Source organism: Bos mutus, chromosome X, assembly GCF_027580195.1.
Source record: "Bos mutus isolate GX-2022 chromosome X, NWIPB_WYAK_1.1, whole genome shotgun sequence".
In the NCBI taxonomy this organism is placed as follows: domain Eukaryota; kingdom Metazoa; phylum Chordata; class Mammalia; order Artiodactyla; family Bovidae; genus Bos; species Bos mutus.
In genome coordinates, this window is record NC_091646.1 from 78,506,702 (window position 1) to 78,525,503 (window position 18,802).

General features: G+C 44.8%; 1 protein-coding gene and 1 non-coding gene across 2 annotated transcripts in view; one reads left to right on the forward strand and one right to left on the reverse strand.

The window, feature by feature from the left end:
- Positions 1 to 1,170: 1,170 nt before the first annotated feature.
- DGKK (diacylglycerol kinase kappa) overlaps positions 1,171 to 18,802 on the reverse strand; it is a 175,701-nt gene continuing 158,069 nt past the window's right edge. The window contains exons 22-28 of the mRNA XM_070365432.1: positions 18,473 to 18,607; positions 14,373 to 14,533; positions 13,541 to 13,682; positions 12,180 to 12,266; positions 8,510 to 8,620; positions 6,234 to 6,357; positions 1,171 to 4,742 (exon numbers count right to left, since the gene is read on the reverse strand). Coding sequence (XP_070221533.1) covers positions 4,663 to 4,742; positions 6,234 to 6,357; positions 8,510 to 8,620; positions 12,180 to 12,266; positions 13,541 to 13,682; positions 14,373 to 14,533; positions 18,473 to 18,607 — 840 coding nt within the window. The 3' untranslated portion in view covers positions 1,171 to 4,662. The remainder of the gene's footprint in view (positions 4,743 to 6,233; positions 6,358 to 8,509; positions 8,621 to 12,179; positions 12,267 to 13,540; positions 13,683 to 14,372; positions 14,534 to 18,472; positions 18,608 to 18,802) is intronic.
- TRNAC-ACA (transfer RNA cysteine (anticodon ACA)) lies at positions 17,457 to 17,528 on the forward strand. The gene has a single exon. It is a non-coding gene; the product is annotated as a tRNA-Cys (tRNA).

Consider the following 18,802-nt stretch of genomic DNA (forward strand, 5'->3'; position numbering starts at 1 on the left):
CCTGGGTTCAATCCCTGGTTTGGAAAGATCCCCTGGAGGAAGGCATGGCAACCCACCCCATTATTCTTGCCTGGAGAATCCCCATGGACAGAGGAACCTGGCAGGCTACAGTCCATGGGGTTGCAGAGAGTCAGACACGACTGAGTGACTAAGCACAGCGGCACATAAGAGATAGTAGTACTGGAAAGTTGAGGATTTAGAATATCCATCCTTACCTGGTGAGAAATGCTGGTATAGCATTTTGTGGAATCCTGGTCTAGTACAGCCTCAGTTGACTCTATTAAATGTGACTAATAACTGATTCCCCCAGAGTCACTGTTGGGCAGAAACTGAACCACTTTTGATCCCAGGCCTAGTCAACTTTGCATCTGACAAGAACAATCCTTCCCACTTCAACCCTTCTGGAAGGGAGAGGAGTATGTGATGTGTGGTCAGTTGAGGGGAGCACATTGTATTGTCAAGAGTTTTTCTAGTTACTTTTTGCATTTATGCATTTAGTTAGCAATCTGGGCTGTACTCCTCTACTCACTTCACCTCCCCTGTAACCTGACTCATTTCATTGGAATCTAGATTCTGCAGAGAATTGGCTTTTAGAAGAAGTATTAGTTCAGTTCAGTTCAGTTGCTCAGTCATGCTCTTTGCGACCCCGTGAACCACAGCACACCAGGCCTCCCTGTCCATCACCAACTCCCGGAGTTCACTCAGACTCATATCCATCGAGTCAGTGATGCCATCCAGCCATCTCATCCTCTGTCGTCCCCTTCTCCTCCTGCCCCCAATCCCTCCCAGCATCAGAGTCTTTTCTAATGAGTCAACTCTTCGCATGAGGTGGCCGAAGTACTGGAGTTTCAGCTTTAGCATCATTCCTTCCAAAGAAGAAGTATAGTAGCAGGTATATTTCCCCACAAGTTTGTCGTGAGTTGTTTTAGGTTTTAGAACTTTTTGTGGCAGCCCTTTTAGTGTTATGATCACCCTGATGGAGAATCTTGGTTTGTGCTGCTTCTGTCCCCATCCCACCCCACCGCCACATGCCATTTTCTACATGCATGTGGCTTGTTTAGAGCTTGGATGACCACCCCAGCCCACTCCCCATTTCCACCACCATTCAACTCCTCGCATCCTGAGGTAAATGATGAGATATTGGTGTTAATTATGTTTATCCATTTATTAAAATACTTTAAGAAGCAAAACTTTATTAACTTTGAAGACTGGTGTTCCATTTTGTGGGGAGGAGGAATAGGCACACTTTGTAGACCTTTACTTTCTGCTTTTTTGCGTTACCCCATAACTACCCCAGTTTCCTCCCCCCAACAAGCCCCTGGCCCTGCTGCTTATTTGCAGGGGCCTCTGAGGAATCAAAACAACAAATAGAATACAATGTAGATTAAAGATTAGACGAATAGACAGATGCAGTTCCACAAACCATAAAACCAATCAAGGTCCTTTACAAGGATGGAATGGTGCTAATGAGTTTGGTTGCCTTGGTATTATTTTCTACGTCTTATGAAACAAAAATTCTTCTACTCATGTCCCAAGGGAAGATGACGTTGACCCCAACTATTGCTTCTGCTCAACCTTTAACCTAAGTTATTAAGTTGAAAATGTCTTCCTCATTCTTCCCTTGTTCCTTTGGACACAACACAGGCGTCTTTTTGGTGAAGGGACTGATAGCTGCGGACCTCCTATATTGTTGACACCAAAAGCAGTTAATGGCAGTCCAAATCTACTGGCATTCTGCTTCCCCACTAGTTCTCCTGACTAGGAATTGCCCACTCAATCAGTCCCTCAGAAAGTGCCAGAAAGATGCAATCAAATCCCAGAACTTTGGCTCTTGATGGCAACTTTGAACAGAATTGAGATGGATATTTGGTGTCTGGTCCCACCACCTGAACAACTATATTACTGCAAGAAGTTAACCATGAAGTCCTGAAAGGAGCTTATACTTCCAGAGGCTGAGCCAACTCTCTTGAAAAAGAGATAACCACTTTCAAGCTAGTATGAGCAAGTGCTCAACAAAGCTGTCTCCCTTTTTTGGAAAGCAACTGGTAACTAAGCAGTGTAGGAGGTAACCAAGTGATTTAGCTAGCCACATCTGCTCCTAGGTCTCATGGCCTATCAATTCTGCTCCAGGAGTTGACTCCAGCTTCCAATCCTAGTGGTTTTATTCAATATCACTCTGAATCAGGTTGGGAGGACAGGGTGAATGAAACAGAATCCAGACGATACAACAGAGCAAGAGTAGCATTACAACATACAAAGGCATGTAGTAAGTCAGCAAAGTAAGCACAAGAGATGGAGTACTATTACAGTTTACTGTCACCGGTGATTAAAAAATAACTACAAGACACAGCCCTGCTTAGGCACTGCAAGTAAAAGCTACCCTCTCCCAGGACTTTCTTTTGTTTCCTTAAATTTGCTCATTTGGATCTTCTGAGAAAAAAATGCAACTTGGTTCCCAACTCTGTGAGTGAGCATGTGTGCAGCTGTTAATGTGTGCAGCCACGGAGGAGTCAAGTTGGGCTGCAACAACTGTGGCCTTACTGATTTGATCGAATACCTCCTCCTGGGAAGAGTAATGCAGAGAAAGCCAAAGACACAGCAACAGCACATTCCCCACTTAAATACATACAGTAAGTTAACATATTCTGATGCTTAAATAAGTTTTAAATGTTTTCTCTCAATATTTTTCCATTAACTTTCTTAACTAGTTGTAGAGCTAAGACTTTTTTGTTTGTTTGGCACAGCAATCAGACATCTGGGGACTATCCCCTTGTTAGTATGTTTCTCCTCACCCCTGTAGAGGTGGAACACAGGTGGCTGGTTTAAGTGGGCTAGGCTGGTGGAATTCCAGAGTTGAGAACCAGTGCTTAGAGTTGGATTGTGCACCTCGATGAACCAGCCAGTGGACTGAGTCAGGTAACTGAGCACGCTAAGTTTGTCTGAGAAGTGGGGAGAGGCCAGTTTCCTGGCTTTCTGTTGTAAATGGGAAGGGACATTTACCTAAAGGTATAAATTGAAGGTGGGTGGGGATACAAGGCAGACTAGAGGAAATCACTGGGGAAATACTGGAGTTTGATTAGATTTGCCTGATTGGGCACAGGAATTCAAAAAAATGCCAATTGGGATTTGGAGCAATTTTGGCCTGGTTTGTTTTCTTGAGAAATTTGGAAGAAGAACCATGGGAGAAGCAGAAGCTTTTAGCCTCCATTTTCCCAGGCCCTTGTTTTCTCTGATCACTTTGAATTTCCCTCTGGTACTCAAGGGAAAGGAGCAAGAAGGGAGATTCAAAGATGATTTGGGGACTTAACCAACAGCAGACCAAGATGGAGCTTGTGGGGAAGGGCCTAGGCTGTGGCTTGATTGTCAGGCAGTCCTTTGCTCAGACATCTAAGTCAGAGAGCTCAAGGCCTCGTTGCTCCATATACTGTTTATTGGGTGAGGGGACAGCAAAGGTTGGGGCAGTTGCTGATGTAGAGTCCAGGACAGATAGAGCAAAAAAGGCAGCATGCCAGCTTAGCCCCCTTCTCTAGGGCATTGATGTTTTTGTTCCCCTTTCTGTGGCCTGGCTCAGAATTTTAAGGGGGCGTCGGAATCAGCTGGGCCATAGGTAGATCCCAGCCACTTCTGAGACGCTGAAAATGCACCAATAGTTTAGAAGCTCCACCAAGAACTAGGGCAGTTGGTAGAGGCATATGTGTGTGTAGGGTAGTGGGGGTGGGGAGGGATTCCTGGGTTAGCACAATAAATTATAGGGTCATTTAGAGGTCGAGTTGTATTTTCAGTTCTTAAAAATATATATATATATATTTATATATATACATCTTTATATGTCTCTATACATAACTATACTGCAGCACAGTAGCAAAACATTTAGTTAAAAAATCCAGCAAGAATGCAGCAAAACACTCCATGGAGGCATGCAGGCTAGGATGAAGGCAGTAGGAGGGGAGCCTGTATGGTTGCCATAGGGGTGAGTTCCAACCAATGGGTGGCCCACCCAGCCACCAGAGCACCACCTGGACATGTGCAAAGATATACATGCGCACATGGAAAAACAGAAAGGTTTTGCAGAGAGAGCAGTCACCACAGGAAAAGATCTCACATGGTCATTGTAACAGGCAACTGCACAAGCCCCCATGACCTAGTTCTCATGTTAATAAGTCAACTAGTAGAGACCTCCTGAAGTTACAAGTTGCAATTGGCAGGGATTGGGGGAGAAACACCACCACACCTGGCTTTCCTGACCCCTCTCCTCACCTCCCTGAGAGTATTTCTTTCATTCATTTCCTAGCATCAGCAGTTTTTCTGCCAGTCAGAGAAAAACATTCCCCAACTCCCTGAAAAAGTGAACTCCCTTGAATCCTTTGCAGATCCCAGGCCATTCACAAAAAGCATATCTCAATTAAATATTGTAGTTGCTCAAGATGCACGAAAAGAACTGAACAAGACAACTCGGAACAAGAATCTTTGGCCAATGAGAAAATGTAAACCTCTAAGGAGACCTGATTGAGTCCAGACAAAAATGTATTAGTGTAAAGAATTGGAGGATCTTTCTTGGTGGTGCTCATGTTTGTTCTGAAATAATTTAGTCTAGCCTGTATTGAGGTTTCGAGAGTTTTCAGTAGAATCCTAAATGTTGTGAGTTCTTCCATCTTTCCAGGATTATAGTTGAGATCCTGATGGTGTTGGAGAATCATCAGATTTTGCTTCGTCTTCATGATGTCTGTGATGCCACAAATTTCCTTTAGAGAAAAAAAGCAAATATAGAAACAAAGAGGTTAGCACATTGCCAGCCTAAATGTAGGGACCCTAAAGAGAGCAAACAGTCTTTTAGGAGACACTCATTTGTTCATATTGTATCAACCATCTCTGAGCCATCTTAGAAAACCAGCTAATACCATGCGAGCTAAACACAGATGGGATGAGTTCTTAGAACCTGATAATCCATGAAACGGCTATTGACCCCTTCTGAGTATTCAGAAAGACTCTCAAGCACCATGGGTCTCCTAGCTGGCAGATTCTTTGGGACTCAACATAGCTGGACCAAACATAACTTGATCCAGGAAATTCTCTCTTGGCATCTGTGCAAGTCTTAGTCTCTCAAAAAACAAAAAACTACCACCCTCCATCCTTTTCCCCCTATGTCCACCATTGTTATCTCTCTCAAGCTTCCAGGTCATCTAGGCTCAGAATTTAGGAGAGACCACTGACATCAGAATTGGCATAACTGACAACTCTAAGGGAACATTCTTTTGAGTTCCACTGACATATCAAGAACATTTAAGTCCAATTCTGAAGAAGTGCTCAGTCGCTTCAGTCATGTCTGACTCTTTGCAACCCTATGGACTGCAGCCCGCCAGGCTCCTCTTATTTCCCAGGCAAGAATACTTGAGTGGGTTGCCATGACCTCCTCCAGGGGATCTTCCCAACCTAGGGACCAAACCCATGTCTCTTGTGTCTCCTGCATTGGCAGGTGTTTTCTTTATCACTGTGCCACCTGGGAAGCCTGTATTCTGAAGAAGAGGTGGAACCAAAATTCAAATAATGAAACAAAGTTTGCATTTCCAGGGACCGACTATAACAGATACAGAATAGGAGTGTTTAGATAGGTCATGAAAACTGTTCCTGACACTGTAGGTGCCCATACCAACACCCCCAACCCATGTCAAATAATACTGCTTTCTGGAGTAGGACCAGAAGCTTGTAGTTGTATTTGACTGGGAAAGAGATCTAAATATGACTATTTTGCAATACTTTATCAACAAAGAAAGGAATGAATCAAGTGGAAAGTTAACTGCTTATTCTCATTTTTTCCTCTGCAGCTGTTTACATCACAGAGACTGCACCGTAAGGTTGCCACTCAGGCTCTCTCCTTGTTAGTATCCATAACCACTTGCTTTTTTTTCTTAAGGGTCTTTCTTTTTTTTTTTGGTCACACTGCACAACATGTGGGATCTTAGTTCCCCAACCAGAGATCAAGCCTGTGCCCCCCGCAGTGGAAGTATGGAGTCCTAACCACTGGACCGTCAGGGAAGTCCCTCCATATCACTTTCTAACTCATACCTTATCCAAGAGACTTCTTGGCATCACCTAAAGTTGGCTCCCAGCTGGCTGCCTCCTCCATTACCACCGTACCTGCACACATTTCTAATGTGAGCTTCAGGTCTTTGGGAGGGAGGGACCTAGGCTGCTGGGAGGTCTTCATGACCTTGATGCCTGTGGGGGAAACTTACCCATAAATCCCTGGATGCCTTGGCCTGATTGAGACTTGTATTCCTCTTCTGACTTCCTTTTTCCCAATTTGGGGAACTTAACTTTCAGTCTGAAGCTTTTGCTGTCAGTGTCTGAGGATTTTTCCTAGCAAAGCACGACAAAAGGAAGGTCAAAATGTTAGTTGCCTAATAGAAACAATTCTTAGAGGCTTGGAGAGATGGTGAACAAGGATGGCTGCAGGAAGCTGGCCAATCTGATATCTATTCAGGTGTGGGAGACATCCCTACTCACTAGTACCATACCTGAGAAGGCATCTGGTCTTTACCAAGATCCTACTCTGTGCCAGATGCTTTGCTAAACGCTTTAATGTGGGTGTAGTCAGTCGCTCAGTCATGTCCAACTCTTTGTGACCCCCATGGACTATTGCCCTACCGGGTTCCTCTGTCCATGAAATTTTCCAGGCAAGAAATACTGGAGTGGGTAGCCATTCCCTTCTCCAGAGGATCTTCCTGACCCAGGGATAGAACCCGGGTTTCCTGAACTGCAGTCGGATTCTTTACCACTGAGCCACCAGGGAAACCCCTAGCCCCTAAATAAATGCTCTCATATGTATAACTGCTCTTCTGAATTGCCTTTCAGAAGAAACCTAAGGTAAGGGCACAGGACCTTCCCTCTCAACCAAAACTCTGGAAAGCCCAATGAATGACTGACTCTCCTCCTGCTTTTCCTCATCAAAGTGGATCTGCACCTTCTGTGGCATTAAGGCAAGCAAGGTGTGTGTCAGGTGCCTTTCTTTCAATCTACTCTGCCCTTCTTTAGAGCCTCATTTCTTCATCTTTATGGAAATACTGAAGTCCAAAAAGAGATTATGCCCAGGAAAGGCAAACTCGAATATTGAGACCTCAGAGCATGGACTGTTTGTCTTAGTTCTCTCAACATCCAGTCTGTCTGTCTAGGCCAGGGGCTTGGTGCTAGATAGTTGAACTGAAGAAGAAAGTGCTACAAGATTTTGCTTCCTTATCTGCATAACAGCATGTTTTCCTTTCCCAGAGGGCTGCTGGTCAAGAGCAGCAAAGGCATATGATAAAGTTATTAAACTATTTAAGATCTGAATTTGCCTATGGCTTTTTCTCTTAAATGGTAGCCTAATTGCTGCTGCTGCTGCTAAGTCGCTTCAGTCGTGTTCGACTCTGTGTGACTCCATAGACGGGAGCCCACCAGGCTCCCCCGTCCCTGGGATTCTCCAGGCAAGAACACTGGAGTGGGTTGCCATTTCCTTCTCCAATGCATGAAAGTAAAAAGTGAAAGTGAAGTCGCTCAGTCGTGTCCGACTCTTAGTGACCCCATGGACTACAGCCTACCAGGCTCCTCCATCCATGGGATTTTCCAGGCAAGAGTACTGGAGTGGGGTGCCATTGCCTTCTCCGAGCCTAATTGCTGCACTAGTCCAAATCCTTGTATGGCTTGCTCACATTCATATAACTGGTGTATAAAGTCAGAAAACAGGTATAATGAGTAAAATAAATAAGGATTCCTACACAGTGTTGAAATGAGCAATTCCATGGTAGAGAAGTTTAAAGAAAAACCCTGTCAGACCATAATGGGAGTAACTTACTTGGTGATAGGTAGACATCTTTCAGTCATTTGATTTATGAAACGCACTATTTTTCTATCTCGGGAAAGCACTCAGAATTGTAAAAAAATGACAGCATCCCCAGAGCTATACTGTAGCCACTGCTGCCATGCTTGATTTTCTTTTAAGCCACACATCTGCTAGGGGAAGGCACTGAGAAAGCCTGCTTTCCTCCAAGAGTGGGAGGGACAGAAAGCAGCAAGGGAGAGGTGATACTTGGTAGATGTAACCACGAGTATGGCCTGGGTACCAACCATTTAGAACAAATGTTGGCTGTAAACAACTGGTACTGGCCCTAATGGTATGTACCAGATGAAATTCAGTCCTGGCAGCAGGTACTAAGCAGGGGAGGGGAATTGTGGCCAGGAGAAAAGCACAGAAAAAGACCAGTCTTGCTTATTCTTTTCCAATCTTCTCTACAGAGTGGTTCTTCTTTCTGGTTATGTTCCCATGGTCATCTAGTTTTTCAATGTGCTTTCTGCCTTGTCCTGTCTACTTCAATGGCGAGGAGATGCAAGGAGGAGGCTCCATTAAGCTCAGGCTGAAAGCCACTACTGGTCTCCATCTGCTATATCAGTCATTGTGTCCTGGCTTACACTGGAAGGCAAAGCCCTCAGGAAGAACCCCTCTTTCCCTTTATTTCCCAATCCACAGGTCACATACCTCCGGAAAAAGGATTGAATTCATCCAGTCAATCTTGGATAGCTTTTCAAACTCCTTACTCATGGCATCCAGGGAAATTTTCAGTGCGGCCTCATATTCAGCATTTCTCAGCTGGTGAAAACAGGAAAAAGAGTGAGTATCCAACGCCAATACGTCATAGACTCTTGCCTTCTCCCCAACTCCCAGTCCCTGCCTAGTGGCCATTAGACCACAGGTTGCCAACCTATATCTCCTTTGGTCCTTAGGTTCACTGGAAAGTATAGTCAGCCAGCTCTTTACCTTCTCAAAAGGGAGATTCAGGAAAAAAAATCAGATAGTGATGTTTTCTTTGGAGCTTGGCACACTCACAGTTTGAAAGTAGAGAGGTCCTTTGACCAGTATAAGTTAACACTGAGTTGTACCCCAACAGCTTAGGGTCCAGGATAAAGGTCCTACCCTTGATCCTCAAGTCTCTGGAGACATCTAAATGTCCTCATAATAATAGCTACCAATTTTTGAGCACATACTATATGCTAGGCACTATGCATACATGATTTCATTCCATCTTCTCAGTAGCTTGATAATACTTTATGATGTACTACTGTTTTCATTTTATAGGTAGAAAAATGAACTCAAAGTTTAGTGCTCAAGATCGCATGACTAGATAGAAACCAGATCCATTTAACTCTATAGCCTACCCTCTATACCATACTATCCCAGAAAGGGTATGTCGGGTGGCTAGATATTAGGGTTGGTGGGGGGGAGGGAATCTTTATTACCCAGTTACCATAATTTAAAGGCTGCTTTGTGAAGCAAGGGGGAGGGCTACAGAGAGACAGGCTCAAAATTTCCCTTCCTGGCAAAGAGGGTCTGCCTCTCCAGGCTGTGCTTTTAGCCCCTAGCTATTCACTCTTAGTAAATAAGAAATAGTTTCAGTTGGCTTGTCTCACAGGTTCAAGAAACAAAGCTTAAGCATTCCCTAGTATCCCCCAGCACCCACAGGATGAACTCTGTATACTCCATGGAAGAGTTAAAATAGATTCTTCTAAAACCATCTCCAACTTAGAAGACCCAAGTTCCAGACCAACAACATGGGTGAGATCGTTCATATTCCATTAGTGAGCTGGGAGGACAGATGCATGCCAATATCATCAGCCCTGATGTCCTTTCCAGATCACCTAACTTGCCTTCATCTCTCCTCCCTGGCATGTGCTCTACTTTCAATTTGGTACTTATGTGGCTTCTTGCTGTGCATGAGCCAGCCTTTAGTGGAACCTTCCCAACTGTCACAAAGGAGTGGCAGGTGAATGAGCAGGGGGGTGGGGATTGGAGGTTATGACCAATCAGGATGGGATATGAGAGGGTGACCAAGTCATGCTGACAAATGATCTGCTTTTGCTTTACAACTAATGAGTTAGGACAGTACAGGGCAGCCCAGGTGCACAGGACACGTGTGTGCACTTGTGGGCTGGGGATCGGCGGTGACAGGCAGACACGCCATCACTTGGGGTAAGGGGGAGAGGGGCAGGGGCCCTTGGGGGCATACTTACAAGCAATGCTCAAAAGGGATTTGGTAGGCAAACCCACAGCCACAGAGTAAAATGAGGAGCTGGGGCCTTAGAAAATGATTCCTGATCATAATAGAAGAGGAGTAAAATGGCTTCCTAAGAACTTCCTATTTGGTACCTAGAGAATCAGGCTCTGAAAAACAGTACGTGGGTGGGCCTGAATCTCGTGCTATATTCTCTTGTCCTTCTGGCTCCAAGAGAGACCTTGTCCAGGACTCTTTTCTGAGATAAATGTGCAAACTGACTCAGGGGGCTTTGTTGCTCACTTCTTGTTCCTGTTCGAACACATCACTAAGTCAGTTTGCCGAATAAGGGAAGTGGGAGTTACTGGGTGGGATTTTCTTCATCAAAAGGCTACAACCCTCTCCCGACACTGAGCTCCTTATTGTCCTCCTCCTTCAAAGGGAGAAATAACAACATTCAAATGAAATAAACCTTATGTCCATGTCACCTTCATGATATGGCCTTTCTTAGCTTCCATTTGCACCCAGGTCTCATTTGGATGTTTGTATGTGTGTGTGGGTCCTTACCAGGTTCTTTATTAAGTGTGGTATGTGCTCAGTTTGGGTTGTTGGCTGGTATAAGTCAATTTTCATGAGCCCATGAGCCTCAGGAAAGCCTGAGTGTCAATGAGAGGCCAGGCTCCCATATTTCCTGCTGCTCAAATTGGCAAGGCCATTGAGCTCTACCTATATATAGAAGGTACTTCTGGTGCTGTCTCTAAAGGCTGAAACTCTAGCCTGGGGCTCAGATGCTGGGACAGTCTGGCCTGATTGTCTTTGCCACTCTGCCACCTGTGCACTGTGCCAATTAGATGTGCAAATGGAAGGGGGAAGTGGATGCCCTTCTTCCAAATCAACTCAGAGGCCCCTCTTCAAATAAACCTTAATTAGATGAGAAGCAAGAACAGCATCTTCCTCAGGGCCTTAGCAGTGAAACTCAAAGTGGGGTGGTCATGTTCAGTTGACTCATTAGCACACACTCACCAGGTGTGCCTATGGGCTTTGCAGTATGAGAAATAGCAACTCTTCTTGTAGCTCAAAAACTGAGCCTCAGTCCATTTTCCCTACCACTGATAAAATCTACCATCTGTCAAGCTGCTAGGCAGAGCTAGGCACTTAATAAACAGTAGTTTGTTTAATCCTCACAACAACCTGGAGAGGTAGAGATTACAATCCCTGTTTTGTAGGTTGGGAAACAGAGGTGAAGTTACCTCATACAGATACTGTTATGGATTCATTTGTGTCCCCTCCAGAAAGATATCTTGAAATCCTAACTTTCAGTACCTCAACTATTGGGAAATAGGGTCACTGAAGATGTAATTACTGAGATCATTGGCCTGGTCTGGACCCTGGTGTAGGGTTGGCCCTCATCCAGTATGACTGGTGTCCTTTAAGGAGATGGCCATGGGAAGACAGAAGAGAGCACCATGTGAATATGGAGGATTGGAGCAGTGCATCTGTATTACAAGCCAAGGAATGCTCCAAACACTGCCAACAAATCACCAGCAGCTAGGAAGAGGCAAGGAAGGATTTCCCTACAGGTTTCAGAGGGAACATAAGCCTGCTGACACCTTGATTTCAGGCTGCTAGCCTACAGATCAGTGAAACAATGACTTTCTGTTGTCCAAAGTCACCCAGGTTTCACTGTTTGTTACAGCATCCTTAGGAAATTAATACAGTTAGTAACTGGCAGATTTGAACTCAGAGACCGCCAATTTCCCCCACTGTTCCTTACTCTCTTCCCACATGGTGAAAGACGTATTATGGAAACTTGGGAGACATAGAGCAGCTCAAAAGAGCTCACCCTTTTCTACTGAAGCTGTATTGGGTATAATGAGAACACCCTACTTCTGTTTGGTCTCGTATGGACCTAAATAACATTTGCCAAAGAAGAGGGGGAGATTTTTCTTCAAGGATATGATAGTTCCTATGGACTCGCATAATTTATGAAGTGACATGATCGATAATAACTCTAGGTGAGGATGACTCAGCAGGGACTGCCAGATAAAACCTGGGCAAAATGCTCCTACATGTTTTCCAATGCCTTAGAACCAAGTGCAGACTGTGAGCAACTTCAGATGGGATACATTGCCCTCCCTTGTTCCAAACCCATCCACTCACCAAGTTTTCATCCAGGAAAGCTTTGGTGTCATCGTAGAGCCCTTTAAGACTAAATGTAACATCTACTGCATCATTTCTGGTTAAAGTCTGAGAGGAGAAGAAAAGAAAGGAAGGGAAAGGACAAAGAGAGAGAAGTTGTTGGTTAGTAAGCATGCAACTGGCTTTTCTGCGGGAAGGTAGGGGCAGGCTAGTAGGATGTGGCTGTAAGTGAAAAAGTAATATTCACAATATAGCACAACTAATAGTTCAGCATGGGCACCAACCAGTCAAAACTGATGCCAGCTATCAACTATAAGTGCAGCTGTACTGGTGTGTCCTATGTAGCGACAAAGGGCAACTTTGCATTTATCATCACTGATTGAGTGCTCTGGGTATAGGGAAACACAAAATATGCAAATCGGACATAAATTTAAGGCCACTTCTTGCCACTAGCTGCTGCTGCTGCTGCTGCTAAGTTGCTTCAGTCGTGTCTGACTCTGTGCGACCCCATAGACGGCAGCCCACCAGGCTCCCCCATCCCTGGGATTCTCCAGGCAAGAACACTGGAGTGGGTTGCCATTTCCTTCTCCAATGTATGAAAGTGAAAAGTGAAAGTGAAGTCGCTCAGTTGTGTCCGACTCTTAGCGACCCCATGGACTGCAGCCAACTAGGGTCCTCCATCTATGGGATTTTCCAGGCAAGAGTACTGGAGTGGGGTGCCATTGCCCTCTCCGTGCCACTAGCTAAAGCCGCCTTTTCCAAGGAATGTGGAATTAGGCCTAACCATCTCTCTTCTTGAAACTCCAGGCCCCTTCCAACGAAGATCTGGCCCCCCCATAAATAGGTAGCCTATATTTTAGGAGATCCTGATCGTGTATGTGGCCCTTTTGTATGGTTTTTCTTAGCATAAAGTTACTTTTAAAAAACATCACTTAAAAATCTTCTGCCAGTGGGTCAAGTCACGAGATGGCACATTTAACATCAAGCATCCTAATCTGGACCTTTCCCTCAAGAGGAAAACCAAGGCAGCCTGGAGTTCAGGTTTCAATGACAAGTATCGCCTTAACAGGTTATACAGGGATCCACCTAGGATGAGGAAGGGCCAAAGCCAAGTTCCTCTCCATTCACAGGCTATTTCTCCTTGAGACCAGTGTGGTAGATAGCTCTCAGGCTGATGAAGTCTGCTATGGGATTCTCCCAGTAGCCACTCTGAACCTGTAACAAGTCAAGGAATATCTGCCTCTCTTTCTACTCCATCCATCAGTTTCCTGCCATGTCATTTGCTCGGGCTTTCTAGCCAGCCTCTGGTTCCTCTTCCTTCCCTTCTATTCCCTTTCCTATTTGGTTTACTCCTTTCCTTCATCTGCCCCTTCGTCCCTTACCTCAATGGGAGTGCAGGAAGCTGCAGCTGTCTCATTGCCACTCTCTTGTTTGTAAAATACATCGTTTAGGGTGTTAGCACTGGCATTCACAGAATCCATGAGGACAGACACATGCTGGTGGACCTTGCTCAGGTCAGTAAGTCTGTAATAAAGCAAGGACAAATAAATGAGTCTAGAGTTCTGAAGGACTTCTGGTCTGAGGTACTTGTGAGGGTTAGGATTAAAAGTAAAAATGAAAGCTCTGAGTACCTGAATTGTATTCTTTACTCCCTCCTATTATTTCTACTCGTTTCTAGGTAGCCACTTATGCCAGAAAATGTTTCTACTCTTCTATAGGTATTCACTTTTGTCCATCCTTTTTTGGGGGATCTTAGTTCCCCAACCAGGGGTGGAACCCCGGGTCCTGGCAGTGAAAGCACCAAGTCCTAACCACTGGACTGCCAGGGAATTCCCACTTTGTCCATCCTTATCTCACCTGAATTAGATACTAGGTACTTTGGAAGAGTGGGAGGCTAGAATAGAGGAAGGAGCTGATTCCAGAAACTCTAAGGCCTTCCTGATATTTAAGGCCAAGGATAAACATTTTAAATCCTGTTGGGTCTGGGGCAGCAGGAAGAGATCAAAATTCATCTTTGGACTTAATGGGAGAAGTCCAAGCTGACCACAAAGACTACTTCCTGTCTGGATTGTTAGAGTCCCTTTCAATCCTCAGAGCTCTGGGAAAGACTCCTTTCTGAGGTCAGGCTCTGCAGTAGCCTATAGACACAAGTTGGCTTCTTCTCCCCATCCCTTCTTGGGATTTCCAGGCCTGTATCTGGGCCAGACCACTTACCTGCTGATGAGGTTTTCTGCAAGCCGAGTTAAGTGCTGTATCTGGGCATACTCCTCATCAGAGAGGCTATCTTGAAATTCCTGGGAATCCAGCTGGGGTTGAGAGGCAGCTTGGATTTCAGCATGCTTGCACTCCCACATTTTCATTGAGTTCTCAAAGTCCTGGAAATGAAGACAGTGGCAGATCCTAATGACTGCTGTTAGCTAAGAGGGCACATGACAGGTCTGTATGTGAGTCTGATATGTGTGGGTCAAGGGGAATGAGGGCCCCACATATTCCCCCATACACCCATCTCCACACTTTATACATCTGTCCAACATTTTATTCAATGTCTTTAATACTAAGCACTTATAGTTTTGTTGTTGTTTTTACTGTTACAATGCCAAGTCTTGGGACAAGACGCTTGAATCAGACAGATGTCTGCCTTCCAGAAGCTTCTATAGGAAGGCATCACGATCAGTAAGACAGTGGAGCCCATTTCATGCTCCCTTCTTTGCCGAATCTAGGCAATATATGCTGATGGATTTTAGAGCCAGATGTATCTAATTTAACTTTGAATTGTGCTTCTGTCATTCACTAGTCATGTGACTTTTAGAAAAGTATTTAACCTCTCTGGTCCTTATTTTCCTCACCTGTAAAATGGGAATAAGTGTATGTACCTCATAGAAAGAGGAGAGTAAAAAAGTTGGCTTAAACCTCAACATTCAGAAAACTAAGATCATGGCATCTGGTCCCATCACTTCATGGCAAATAGATGGGGAAACAGTGGAAAGAGTGTCAGACTTTATTTTTGGGGGCTACAAAATCACTACAGATGGTGATTGCAGTCATGAAATTAAAAGACACTTACTCCTTGGAAGGAAAGTTATGATCAACCTAGACAGCATATTAAAAATCAGAGACATTACTTTGTCAACAAAGGTCCATCTAGTCAAGGCTATGGTTTTTCCAGTAGTCATGTATGGATGTGAGAGTTGGACCATAAAGAAAGCTGAGTACTGAAGAATTGATGCTTTTGTACTGTGGTGTTGGAGAAGACTCTTGAGAGTCCCTTGGACTGCAAGGAGATCCAACCAGTCCATCATACAGGAGATCAGTCCTGGGTTTTTATTGGAAAGACTGATGTTGAAACTCCAGTGCTTTGGCCACCTGATGCGAAGAGCTGACTCATTTGAAAAGACCCTGATGCTGGGAAACATTGAGGGCAGGAGGTCAAGGGGACGATAGAGGATGAGATGGTTGGATGGCATCACCGACTCAATGGACATGAGTTTGGGTAAACTCCGGGAGTTGGTGATGGACAGGGAGGCCTGGCATGCTGCGGTTCATGGGGTTGCAAAGAGTCGGACATGACTGAGTGACTGAACTGAACCTCATAGATTGTTGACAGGATCTATTTGAGAGAATATATGTAAAGTGCCCAACACAAAGCAGGTAGTTTATAAACTAGACATCCCATCCCTTCACTAGTGCTGTGTCTATGGACTGTGCATAGGCCACAGTGTAAGAAAGCCTGTAATCACTGAACACTGATCAACAATGGCTCCTTTTTAGCTTTAGATGGTTTAGCTGAGGTGGGTGATATTTGTGAATGCAGTATTTTAAGATGCCGTGAAAGTGAAAGTCACTCTGTTGTGTCCAAATCTTTGCAACCCCATGGACTATACAGTCCATGGAATTCTCCAGGCCAGAATACTGGAGTGGGTAGCTGTTCCTTCTTCAGGGGATCTTCCCAACCCAGGGATTGAACTCAGGTCTCCCTCATTGCAGGCGGATTCTTTACCAACTGAGCTATCAGGGAAGCCCTTTAAGATGCCTTATCAGTTCAGTTCAGTCGCTCAGTCGTGTCCGACTCTTTGCGACCCCATGAATGCAGCATGCCAGGGCTCCCTGTCCATTACCAACTCCCGGATTTCACTCAAACTCACGTCCATCAAGTCAGTGATGCCATCCAGCCATCTCATCCTCTGTTGTCCCCTTCTCCTCCTGCCCCCAATCCCTCCCAGCATCAGAGTCTTTTCCAATGAGTCAACTCTTCGCATGAGGTGGCCAAAGTACTGGAGTTTCAGCTTTAGCGTCATTCCTTCCAAAGAACACCCAGGACTGATCTCCTTTAGAATGGACTGGTTGGATCTCCTTGCAGTCCAAGGGACTCTCAAGAGTCTTCTCCAACACCATAATTGAAAACCATCAATTCTTGGGCACCCAGCTTTCTTCACAGTCCAACTCTCACATCCATACATGACTACTGGAAAAACCATAACCTTGACTAGACAGACCTTTGGTGGCAAAGTAATGTCTCTCCTTTTTAATATGCTATCTAGGTTGGTCATAACTTTCCTTCCAAGGAGTAAGCGTCTTTTAATTTCACGGCTGCAGTCACCATCTGCAGTCATTTTGGAGCCTAAAAAATTAAGTCTGACACTGTTTCCACTGTTTCCCCATCTATTTCCCATGAAGATCATGGGATGCCACGATCTTCGTTTTCTGAATGTTGAGCTTTAAGCCAACTTTTTCACTCTCCTCTTTCACTTTCATCAAGAGGCTTTTTAGTTCCTTTTCATTTTCTGCCATAAGAATGGTGTCATCTGCATATCTGAGGTTATTGATCTTTCTCCCAGCAATTTTGATTCTAGCTTGTGCTTCTTCCAGTCCAGCGTTTTTTCATGATGTACTCTGCATATAAGTTAAATAATCAGGGTGACAGTATACAGCCTGATGTACTCCTTTTCCTATTTGGAACCAGTCTGTTGTTCCATGTCCAGTCCTAACTGTTGCTTCCTGACCTGCATATAGGTTTCTCAAGAGGCAGGTCAGGTAGTTTGGTATTCCCATCTCTTTCAGAATTTTCCACATTTTATTGTGATCCACACAGTCAAAGGCTTTGGCATAGTCAATAAAGCACAAATAGATGTTTTTCTGGAACTCTCTTGCTTTTTTGATGATCCGTTGGATGTTGTCAATTTGATCTCTGGTTCCTCTGCCTTTGCTAAAACCAGCTTGAACATCTGGAAGTTCACGGTTCACATACTGCTGAAGCCTGGCTTGGAGAATTTTGAGCATTACTTTACTAGCGTGTGGGCTTCCCTGGTGGCTCAGACGGTAAAGCGTCTGCCTACAATGCAGGAGACCCGGGTTCAATCCCTGGGTTGGGAAGATCTCTTGGAGAAGGAAATGGCAACCCACTCCAGTATTCTTGCCTGGAAAACCCCATGGATGGAGGAGCCTGGTGGGCTACAAGTCCAAGGGGTTGCAAAGAGTTGGACACAACTGAGCGACTTCACTTTCACTTACTAGCGTGTGAGATGAGTGCAACTGTGCGGCAGTTTGAGCATTCTTTGGCATTGCCTTTCTTTGGGATTGGAATGAAAACTGACCTTTTCCAGTCCTGTGGCCACTGCTGAGTTTTCCAAATGTGCTAGCATATTGAGTGCAGCACTTTCATAGCATCATCTTTCAAGATTTGAAATAGCTCAACTAGAATTCCATCACCTCCACTAGCTTTGTTCGTAGTGATGCTTTCTGAGGCCCACTTGACTTCACATTCCAGGATGTCTGGCTCTAGGTGAGTGATCACACCATCATGATTATCTTCGTCATGAAGATGTTTTTTGTACAGTTATGTGTATTCTTGCCACCTCTTCTTAATATCTTCTGCTTCTGTTAGGTCCATACCATTTGGAACCTAAAGATCCTATTCAATGAAGAATCTCTTGTTGAGGGAGCAGATTTCTCCATAACCACTGAGGTCTTTAGCTCTCTGTGCATTGTAAGAATGAGGACAACTTTGTTGAAAACCACAGGAGGCAGCTCCTTGTCTCACTCTCTTGGACAGTGCTTTGCAAGTGTCTCTACGTACGAGAGTATCTCAGAGAGCTTGTCTGCAAATGCAAGTTCCCAGGAAATACCCTTCCCCATTCTGATGCAGTGGGACCTTGTGGGGCCTAGGAATGAGCATCTCTAACAGGCACCCAAGGTGATTCTGAGATGTCATGCAGACCTCCCTTTGAGAAATTCTGCCTGACTGGAAGCATTCAGTACTCAAGTGATAGCTGTAGATGAGACAATGGAGGAGCCCAAGACGAGCCTTCCTTTCTTACCCGATCTCTGGTCAACATCTGAGCGGTGTTCTTGTATCTAATCTTGATAAGGCCTGGCCTCTGAACCCAGGCCTCTCCATCCACCTGTACTGGGACACCTTCTTCACCATTGATAGTTATCATCACCTCACGGCACTGCCAGAGAAGAGGAGGAGGGAGAATGGGGAAGAAAAATCAGGCAATGACTATAGACTAATCTGATAATCTCACAGTCACAGCCTAAATGTGTATCTGAACAGGATCAGCAAAATTGTGAATCAGACTATCCCAGGGAGGAAACATATGTTTGCTATAGACTTTTTGCTCCTTTGGTTCCTACCACCTCTATTT